Source organism: Montipora foliosa, chromosome 11, assembly GCF_036669935.1.
Source record: "Montipora foliosa isolate CH-2021 chromosome 11, ASM3666993v2, whole genome shotgun sequence".
Classification (NCBI taxonomy): Eukaryota; Metazoa; Cnidaria; class Anthozoa; order Scleractinia; family Acroporidae; genus Montipora; species Montipora foliosa.
In genome coordinates, this window is record NC_090879.1 from 8,863,160 (window position 1) to 8,873,159 (window position 10,000).

The window sequence follows — 10,000 nt, forward strand, 5'->3', positions numbered from 1 at the left end:
CTGCTCTTTTCTATTTCCTATGACTTCATACTACTTACGGGGTTATGCTACTTATGGGGTTCGAATATTTAAAATTGAGCAGATTCTTCCATAAAATTTCCTGGCATTCGACCTCACCTGACATTTTGCATGGATCGTGTTTGTCGAAGTACCTTTCCAGAGTGTCCCAGCCTCCACCGACTCTTACCATAACGTGTTTTCGCATTACCTGAAAGAAAAGAATCATAAGCATACTAGCCCGGCTTCTGAATTTATTTAACTTAAAATAGCCTTAAATGACCTAAGATGCAGTTGTATGCCTCGTAAAGAAAGTTATTTAATCCACATCCCAATCAGATTCACTATATCTTCAAAGTATGGATTCTCGTCTCGGTCAACCATTTTCTTGGTATCATTGTCTTCAAGATTTCTGCCACGCTTGAGAAAATATCGAGAGTTAATTCCTTTTACTGTATTTTATTGACTCTCATACACCGTGACAATTATGACCAATAAAAACAAGGGTATGCATCGCAACTTCCTTACCCTGACAAATATCAGATTTTTGCTTTCTCCCATTCGGTACTTTCCTTCTGCAACGCGCAACACTGGAAACCGCACTGGGCATGTGCACTGCTCCAGTACTTGATAAACCTGCATGTCAATTCAGTGTAAATCTGTTAGCCCCGATCAAAGTGGCCTCCTACAACAATAGCAGTAGACACTACACTAGATGTTCTTTGAAAATTGCTTTTTGAAAGTTACAAGGCATGCGTGCATCGAAGTTCTCGGCAAATGCGTAAAATACCGGTGATTGAGAATAAACTCGTGCGTAATCTGAGACAACAAGGTTGGCTCGGTATAGTTTTTGCAAACATTTAAAACTTTGTTTTCAAACGAAACAAATCATTAGTTTTCAAAAATGAAGGCTACTATTACTCGACGTCTGAAAATGTTGAGAGTAAGTGGAATGAGTAACGTAATCTTATGTTAAAACAAGATTTAGAAACCAAAAAAGGATAAAGGGATTACATAAACAACTTTAATACAATTGCTGACGGATGCATCGTCGAGTTTCATAACATCGAAGATGTATAGAAATGTGCCAATAGCATTTCAGTGAGATTAAAATACTACGAAATGTCATCGGTAATTAAGCAAACGCATATCCTGGGGAAAAATATTTATCCTCAGCACAAAAGAGAACTAATTAAGTATCTATAATTTTGTCTAAGAGCAAGACAAGATGAACACAAGGCATCAAAAATATAAACTCACATTTTACTTTGATTCGTGTATGTGTGTTGTTGTTTTTTTTGTTTGTTTGGTTTTCAAATGCTTTCTTTCGTGATCAATAAAAAACGTTGTTTTCATATTCAAACGGAGCTTAAATTAAAATTCTGCCGAAGAATCTTAAATATAGAACTTGAAAACTGAGCTAGGTAGCAAATAATAACATAAAATGTTAAGGAAAGGATCCGCATGTCAGTTGTCAGGATTTTGGTGCACGTGGCTATGCTGACACGGTCACTTTGCATAAACACTGCAATAATCAGTAATCTCCTTCTGGAGGGATAAGCAAATGACACTTGGGGAATTACAGTGCTTCTATGGAAATCTGTTTTCGACAATATAGATGATTCTTTTCAAATTTTGAACGATTTAGCTGTGCCACTTATCGTTTTCTGTTGTTTCAATTTTACTTGGAATATTTTCGGCCTGCCGAAAAAAATACCGTAAAACTGCTATTACTATAAATTTCTAGTGGTTTGTGCCAAAAATTAACTAACATTGCTCTACAAGACCTTCAAGAGATCAAATTTTTCAAAGCAAGGACATTTCATGCATTTTATCTCACCTACCAGGTGAGTTCCAAAGATCACTTACATCGGTGAATATTGGTCGTTACCTCACTGAATTTTTTTTCAGTCGAGCATTTTAAATTCACCAATATGAGAAACAGACATTTCTTTCTGCTCTTAAATTGTTTGAATAACTTTTAATAAAACATCTCGGGGAAAAGCTGTGTGTTTGAAAAAAAGGATAAAAATGCAGGGAAAAATGCACGGCCTCACCATGTAACAATAATTTACTCTCCGACGGAAAAAAACACGTGCCACTGTATAAATAAAGACCTGCTTAGTTTTAATTTTAGCTTACAACAAAAATATAGAGGGCACACTTTTGATTTCGGTGTGCAATTAAAGCTAAAAAGAATTTGGTTTGTGCAAAATTGAGTCATCGATCTTCATATTATCTATCCACAATATAATTTAATTTCCATGAAATCAATCATGACGAATTTATATGTAAAGCAGGATCGCTTTTGTCTACTTGAAACGATAGATTTGCATTTCTTAAACCCCTCGCTTTAAAAGGATTTAGATCGATTTGCTTTATTACCTTTTTTTCTCATACCTTATTTTTCACATCAACGATCTTCATATTAAACATGTGAGGTGTTTGCTTTCTCAAAAAGAGAACCAGAGATTAAAACTGAATTTTGAGGATAACATTCTGTTTCTGGTTGTAGCCAGGACTGTGGTTCGACCGGTAAAATGTTTCTGTTCCGATCGACTGTCAATAAAATTTTCAACAATCGCAAATCTAAAATCTTTGCGGACAACAAGAAAAGTTACTCCTTTTTGTCATGCAAACAGGCAGGGAAATCAAGCACAATGGACTTCTGATGAAAACTCTATATGATAAAATTGAAACTGTCAGACAAGACTAATTTAAATAATGGTGTTCTAGTACATATTTCATAGATAGTGCTGGACTGGTGTCATAAGTATTATATTCCATGCTGAGCGATTCTTTTTTCTTTTTCGGTCTGTACTTGTTCACTTGAATCATTCAATAAAAACTCTATAATCTATTGACATTTTATTTTCTAGCTGAAACGACCTCTTATATCGCATATACTCACAAGATCATCTAGGCTGTGTGATTTGTGTTCCTTTTTTAACCGAATCATGGGTTCCTCCATAATTTCGTCTGCGGGTTGCTGTTCAATCTCTTGGTCGATTTCATTCTCCATTCTCACCAGATCTGATGGTTCTAAGCCAAATTTTACACTTATTCGCGCCACATCCATTAATGTCAGAATAACAGATTTCTCGTTCTTGTGAAGAACGAGATCTTCAGTCTCAAACATAATAACGTCTGATACTCCAAGTTCGCGACACCATCGGATAAAGTTTGCGACGTTATCCCTTGCAATAAACGAGCCACGAAAAGCAGTCCTTTCCTTATAGGTAACGCCGCAAGGTGGAAACATATTTCGAGGTATGGATGGGTTTTTGCCGAGAAATTCCTCGCCTGTGCGCTGAATCGTGTTAGCTAGTCTGCACAAAACAACTCCTGTCTCTAAATCTTCCAACAGCGTCTCTACCGTGATCACCAAACTCAAGATACTCGACATCCATGCGGCCAGATCTTCTTTCATAGCCGCCATACATCTGTCGGAAGTACCTGATCTATCTTTGCTGCGATCCGCCATCTTTCCACCACTTCTGTATTTGTTAATAATCAGAATATCACTCGCAAACGCAAATGTCGATTGGTTTGCTTCTGTTGGTTTTGTACACTATTCGCCGGGTCACTGATAACGCACTAACTGCATGTCCCTTAGCTGATTTTTGCCGCTTCGACGCTTCGGCTGTGTTCATGGAAACGACATCAGTACACCCTTGCAAAACCTTGAGACGCGCGCACGACGTTAAACGTGGTATCGATAAAACATTCATAAACCTGCATTTATTGCAGCCGTTCGTGACTGCTTTGTTTACAATTCTAAAGATAGTTGTTTTCCATACTTATGATCGCACGCTTCGGGTGTACAAAACATCAATTGTTAATATGACATACTAGTCACTTTAAATCTCTCTTATTGGATGATATCAAAGCAAACAATAAAATTTTCGTACGTAACCTCTCGCAACTTTGTGAAAACGCCAGGGTCGACATATTTTTGCATTTCGAACTTGAAACCTTTAAGGGTCTGCTTAACGTTCAAGTTGACTGGTAAACTGTGTCATATTTGGTCGTGAAAAAAACACGCTTTTAGACAGCGATCTCAAGCGGCGCTCATCCGTTCTTTAAATACTTCGCGGCCGGGGTTCTGTCTTTGTTCCTTAACATGCATTTGTTTATCGTTCCTCTTGGTTTAAGTAAATATATCATTATTTTGGTGTAACAAAGATCTGTGAGGCAACGTGACGTTTAGTGAAGTTTTAACATGACACACCAAGGTCAAGCCCTGTTGTATTGGGTTTCCTTCAAGAAAGAGATATAATTAGTCCATTACGTGATTCCATTAATGGATGAAACAGAGTGCAAAAAAAAAATCTCCGAGAGCTCCATTAATCTTGATTGAATGGGGAAATTATCAACGCAATTGCCGTACTCCTTCGCTATCAAATTGAAATAATTAGCACTTATCGCAGGGTTGATGTCTGATGCGTCTTTTGCATCATCATTACCCCAAGCCAAAAAGAAATAGAAACACTTTTTCGCAGTCATGTGGTCAATTATCTGTTAAATATATTCTGTGGGCGTTTTTAATTAAGAAACCTGCGAAAATTGCTTATCTGCAAGACCGATACTCGAGAGGGGAGTTGAATAGATTTTAATTTGGTACCTTTTGAAATGCTCAAAACTGGAAAAATGGCATGGTGGACATTTTTTCACGAAATCCGGACAGCTGCCGACATATTTTCTTGCTTTTTTACGAAAAGTGGTGCGGAAAAAAAACTGCAAATGTTTGGGAAAAGAATAGATAGATTGTATACAACTGCTCGAAACAAAAGAGGTGTCCGATCAATAATTTCCAAAATAGCGTAATGCCACGGAATAGGACATTTTCAACAAACCTTTGGAGACACCAATAACAATAGAGAAATGTATGCCCTCTGGTGGATGAACAAAGGCAGCTAATGAGAGATCTCTACTAACTTTGCGTCCACTAACATGGCGACGATGACGTCACGTAAAAACTTCCAATACTTACATACATACCCGGGATGGGGGGGGGGGGGGGAAGGGGGTACTACCTTATAAGGGCTTAATGGGGACGTGCGGCCAGCCAGGGTTTTTCGGGATTTTTGTTTTAAACAGGGTATCGAATTTATCATTTTTTGTCTTAATCAGGATATCGATTTATCAATAAAATTTTTACAAGCTCTTGTTAAGTAATATTGACTTCCGTTGACTTTGGCATTGATACCAGGCACATTAAACAGTCTTAAACGGGGTAACAAAAATGGGAATTCTGTCTTAAACAGGGTCAGGATATGAGGGGCCGCGCTGCACCTCCTCACCCAGGGATATATCGATTCCTCCCCCCCCCCCCCCCCCGGGATACATACTATTAAAAGTAACGTCACAAATCTACTAATCCCCGAAATTTAACGATCTAATTCTGTTTACTTTTTCTTCGGTGTTCGCTTTTATTCTAATGTCATTTGAGAGTTCATTTCATTTATTGGCTGCAAAATATATCCATGACTTGAGTCCATATTTGGTAGTGTTAACTTTAGGTAAAGATAAAGCATATTCTCCAATGTGTTTGTCAACTGGCTTGCCGGATATGGTAAAGAAATTTTTCTTTCAAATTTCTTTAAATTCGGAACCATGTCAGCTCAGTTGATAAACCCATTTCTTTGTCAGTTCACTTCCCCACCAATCAGGGGCACCCAACGATAATCTTCGGTTAAATAGGTGTTCAGGAGACTCAAACTGTTCTAAGAATTTTCAATTGGTTCTACGTTGCCAAACAGCTATGGATTTCTTTACTAAAACAGGGGAAAGTAATTCCTTACGTTTTCGGAAGGGATATTTTTGCAATTTTTGGCACTTAAACAAGTCACCTATCAGTTTCGGATGAGCAAATAGTTTACTCAGTCATTGCCTAAAATTCTCGGACCCTTCAATTCAGCTAAGATATCCGAACAGCTCAAATTCCTCTAGGTGATAAAAATATCTCTTTTAGACAGTGTTTTTACATTACAATGAGCCTCAAAATGTCTCTCAAAGGCTCTTGGCTTAATGTTCTGGTTGGCTGCTCTTGACCGATACTTCACCACACTTTTTTTAGAAACTGATTCCTTTCATCCGTTCTTTTGCCATGTATGGCATAAAGCAGAAAGCTAAGAGGAAGATGTATCATCCTTGTAAGGAAGTGAAATTTGAAGAGTAGTTGCGTAAAATGTCATTGATGGAAACTGAAACTAAAGAAGATTGCACTCACATTGGTTCTCTATATATATTCATATTCAACAAAAAGATTTCATTTGCTGTGAGTCTGTTCACCTCCATCGTACAGGTTTCGTATCAAAGCAGTGCAATATCGCACTTGCCCTCTGGTTCTGAAAGACCGCACACCGCTATGGAGATCAGGTGCCCACAATGGAACAGACAGTTCTCTGCATTATTTAATGGTAAGTGTTTTTTCTGGCCAAGTTTGAGGCCGTTATCGAGCTGAGCAACTAACAGCCTCTAAACTGAAGGCACCTGCCGCATCATTTACAACGTGTTGTGTGTAAATGTAGACAACCCTATTCATAGAGTTCATTATGCCTAAGATCTTTGCCTCGGATGCAATTTTGACAGATAATTAGGCGTTCATATGTCACGGCAGTGTCAAAGGGTGTCCCATAGCATTTCTCGTCCTGTGTCGTCACGCGACGCTCCTTTGCATTTTGCCGCGAAATCGAAGAGTCACGTCAGGCGTTGGCCCCTGCTGTCAGCGGAACCGTGACTGACTTGTTCGAGAGCGGGTGAACGTCTGTCATTAAAGCGAGGCTTCCGGTAAAACCTTTGAAGCTTTCGTGGAAGAGATCGTAGATCGATTTTACCTTCCGTTACGATGGACGAGGGACTCCGTAGGTCTTTGACCAAACAGGCGTGCTTAAAATATGCGCGTGATCTGGGCCCGGTTGTTCGAAAGCCGATTAACTTAATCCAGGATTATCGTAAAACTCTTGTTTCATGTTTTCATCTTTTTGGTGAAAGTTTCTCTTGCTTATTTTTGTTTTTCAAGATTTACTTCTCTTGATGTAAAGTTGTGCCGAATATCATCAACGTTGAACAGCATTTTGGGGTAGAGCAATAAACTCCTTGGTTAATTTTTAATCTGGGATTAGCGTTAATCTGTTTTGAACAACTCGGCCCTGATACGTAAAAAGCTCAGCAGCTTTTGGATAGATTTCGTTCATGTACTTGCTCAGAGCTGGGAGGAAGTGATTGCAAATGCACGATTCAGTTTCAATGGACGTTTACCACTCAGCGAACGTGACCCAAATAGAGAGAGATTATACGTAATCGATCTAAATTACATTGTTTTATAGAAAGGGGAATGCAAAATGGTGAAACGTTTGGTGACTCATTGGCTTCTCCGAGGAAAAAGGAGCAGATGGAGAACTTGAAGAGAAAATTTCTTAACTCTACGTCTATTTTTATCTCTGTTTTTAGATTCTTCACCAGCACGTTATTCCGGATATTTAGACCAAGAAGACGATCTGGAAATTCACTCATTAATCTCTCCTGTCCGCAATTTGAATTTCCCGCGAAGCAAAAATATTTCGTACGCCCCTCGACTTCATCAAAGGCCGATAGATGAGGCTTACAATGGCATTAGTAATCCATACGTGTTAGTCATCAACAATGTCAATTTCCTATCTAGCAAAGATTCACGACCGAGAAATGGTGCGAATCACGACCGAGACAACATAAGGGCGTTTGTCAAAGAAGCTGGGTTCGAAAACGTTGTTGAGCGTTCTGACTTGTCTGGAGAGGAGATGCTGGAATTAATGGAGAAAACTCGTCAAATAGGAGAGTTAGGTGAGTCCATTTTGGAGTGTTCTGTAGCCTATCACCAAGTTATCTCTCGATTACAGACCTTCATCCCTAAATCACTGGCCATCAATGGGGAAAGGGGTGGGAAGTTGTGGTGATAATGGTTGTTATGATATTGGTGGTGGTGATAATGGTTGCTCCGATCCCGGAGCTAAGGGAACTTTAAAGTCACCCATTCCAACAGTTTTGTAGTTAAGAGCAATATATGTATTAAAAAAAAAATTGCATCAATATTATCTTCCCTTCAATTACATCACATTGGTGATTGTGTCATCATCATTATCATCATCATCCTTGGTCACAAGCTGATGTAATGCTGTATCATCATCAAAATAATAATTACTATTATCATTACTACTACTACTACTACTACTACTACTATTATTATTATTATTATTATTATTATTATTATTATTATTATTATTATTATTACTATCATCATCATCATTGGTATTAACAGTTGTTATCATTAACCTTTCTTTGCAGTTGATCACGACAGTTTTATTTGCATAATAATGAGCCATGGAAACGAGAGGGGTATCCTGGGAGTAGACTGTCAAACAGTGGCTGTTGAGAAAATAACAGCCAAATTCCAAGGTGACCAATGCCCCCAGTTGTCAACAAAACCAAAGCTGTTCTTCCTTCAGGCCTGCAGAGGTGAAGTTGATGATGTGGGATACTTGGTCCATCAAGGACAAGGCAGTCATGTTTGTGCAGATGCAGGCGAAGAAGGTGAAATGCCTGTGAAATTGCCATCAGATGCAGATATCTTGATTGCGTACTCAACCACAAAGGGCTATTTATCCCACAGACGCTTTACAGTAAATATCAAAGATGCAGAACGTTATGGAAAGATCCTTGGCTCATGGTTTATATCCTGTTTGATGCAAGTCTTACAACAATATTCCCACAAAGAGGATCTCATGACAATGTTAACTAGAGTTAACAATTCCTTGAGCAAGCAGTACTCAGAACCTGATGGGTGCAAACAGATTTCATGTCAACTTTCCATGCTCACAAAAAAGGTTTACTTTGTCAATTTTCTAGGCAAGAATCAACAGCAGCAGGCATGGTGAACAATGAAATAATCTAGTTAACAAGTTGAACATTTGAGAAGTGTTCCTTTCAACGTTTTGAAAGACATCAGCCATTTTATTAACAAATCAAAAACTTAAGAAAAAGACGACACTTTTTCAGTTTTGAAATCATGTTTTGACGGAACCACCATTAGTTACTGCATCCTGAGAGTGAATATTAAGTTAACATAAACGTTTTTAAAACAATAGATGGTATATAACAGGAATTACTATATAGGTGGACAACAAAAGAAGAAGTGCAGAGAAACAAACTTGAAATTCACTCTCACAATGCCCCCAAACTGACGACAACAACTGGTTCTGTTAACACAAGTTTTCAAATCTTAAGTTTCTAGTAGCTTACAGCTATCAAGACCTACTAGAAAAATCAAAATTTAATGTACAAGCAGTATTTTGACCATAGCTTTCATTAAGTTGAAGAATGATAAATTAGGTGTCACTGGCCCTCAGTGAGTTTAACATCAAAAGCAAAGAAAGGCTAAACATCTGACACAGAGAGAAAACGAGAAACAAACGAACCGGTCAATCAATGGATGGATTGTTTAAGTTGTCGCTCTAAAATTCTAGTGCATTAAATTTGAGCTTTTACTGAAATCAGTTATCTTTATGGGGGCTTAGTAGTGAGATTACTGGCCGCCCTAGACTACGAGCAGTTCCTTTGTTTTCTTATAGTCCGTCGAGAGCGGAGCGAAAAAAACAGGCCGCGCGAAACTTGGCCGCGCGAAAGCTGGTGTCTGGGCGGAAGGCGAAGACACCAGCTTTCGCGCGGCCAAGTTTCGCGCGGCCTGTTTTTTTCGCTCCGCTCTCGACGGACTATAAGAAAACAAAGGAACTGCTCGTAGTCTATGGCCGCCCACCAATGTGGCCCAAGTTCAATTCCTGGACTTGGCATCATATGTGGGTTGTCCAGTTGTTCCTCTCCTCAAAAACCATTGCTTGACCTGATTTCTACGTATGGTGTCCCCAATTGGTGCCCCAGCAGTAGAAGACTTGACAATTAATTAAACAAAGTTCATTATTTATTTATCTATGAGAGAGGTTATGTCATGACTGTTATATTCATTTAA

General features: G+C 38.6%; 3 protein-coding genes across 7 annotated transcripts in view; 1 reads left to right on the top strand and 2 right to left on the bottom strand.

Moving 5' to 3' along the window:
• Nucleotides 1–4,189, bottom strand: part of LOC137975982 (GAS2-like protein 3) — a 14,004-nt gene extending 9,815 nt beyond the window's left edge. For both annotated transcript variants that reach the window (XM_068823218.1, XM_068823217.1), the window contains exons 1-3: nt 2,909–4,189; nt 526–633; nt 118–208 (exon numbers count right to left, since the gene is read on the bottom strand). In XM_068823218.1, the coding sequence (XP_068679319.1) occupies nt 118–208; nt 526–633; nt 2,909–3,481 (772 nt within the window). In that variant the 5' untranslated portion in view covers nt 3,482–4,189. The remainder of the gene's footprint in view (nt 1–117; nt 209–525; nt 634–2,908) is intronic.
• Nucleotides 4,190–6,279: 2,090 nt separating this feature from the next.
• LOC137977715 (caspase-3-like) lies at nt 6,280–9,655 on the top strand. The gene is made up of 3 exons (XM_068825034.1): nt 6,280–6,419; nt 7,453–7,821; nt 8,323–9,655. Exons 1-3 carry the CDS (start codon nt 6,368–6,370, stop codon nt 8,910–8,912), a joined length of 1,011 nt encoding a protein of 336 aa, XP_068681135.1. The 5' UTR covers nt 6,280–6,367; the 3' UTR covers nt 8,913–9,655.
• A 279-nt stretch (nt 9,656–9,934) lies between these two features.
• The window catches only part of LOC137977716 (pyridoxal 5'-phosphate synthase subunit SNZERR-like), a 10,325-nt gene continuing 10,259 nt past the window's right edge, over nt 9,935–10,000 (bottom strand). For all 4 annotated transcript variants that reach the window (XM_068825035.1, XM_068825037.1, XM_068825036.1 and 1 more), the window contains exon 8: nt 9,935–10,000. This exon is cut by the window's right edge and continues 1,910 nt beyond it. The gene's annotated coding sequence lies outside the window, so the exon portion shown is untranslated.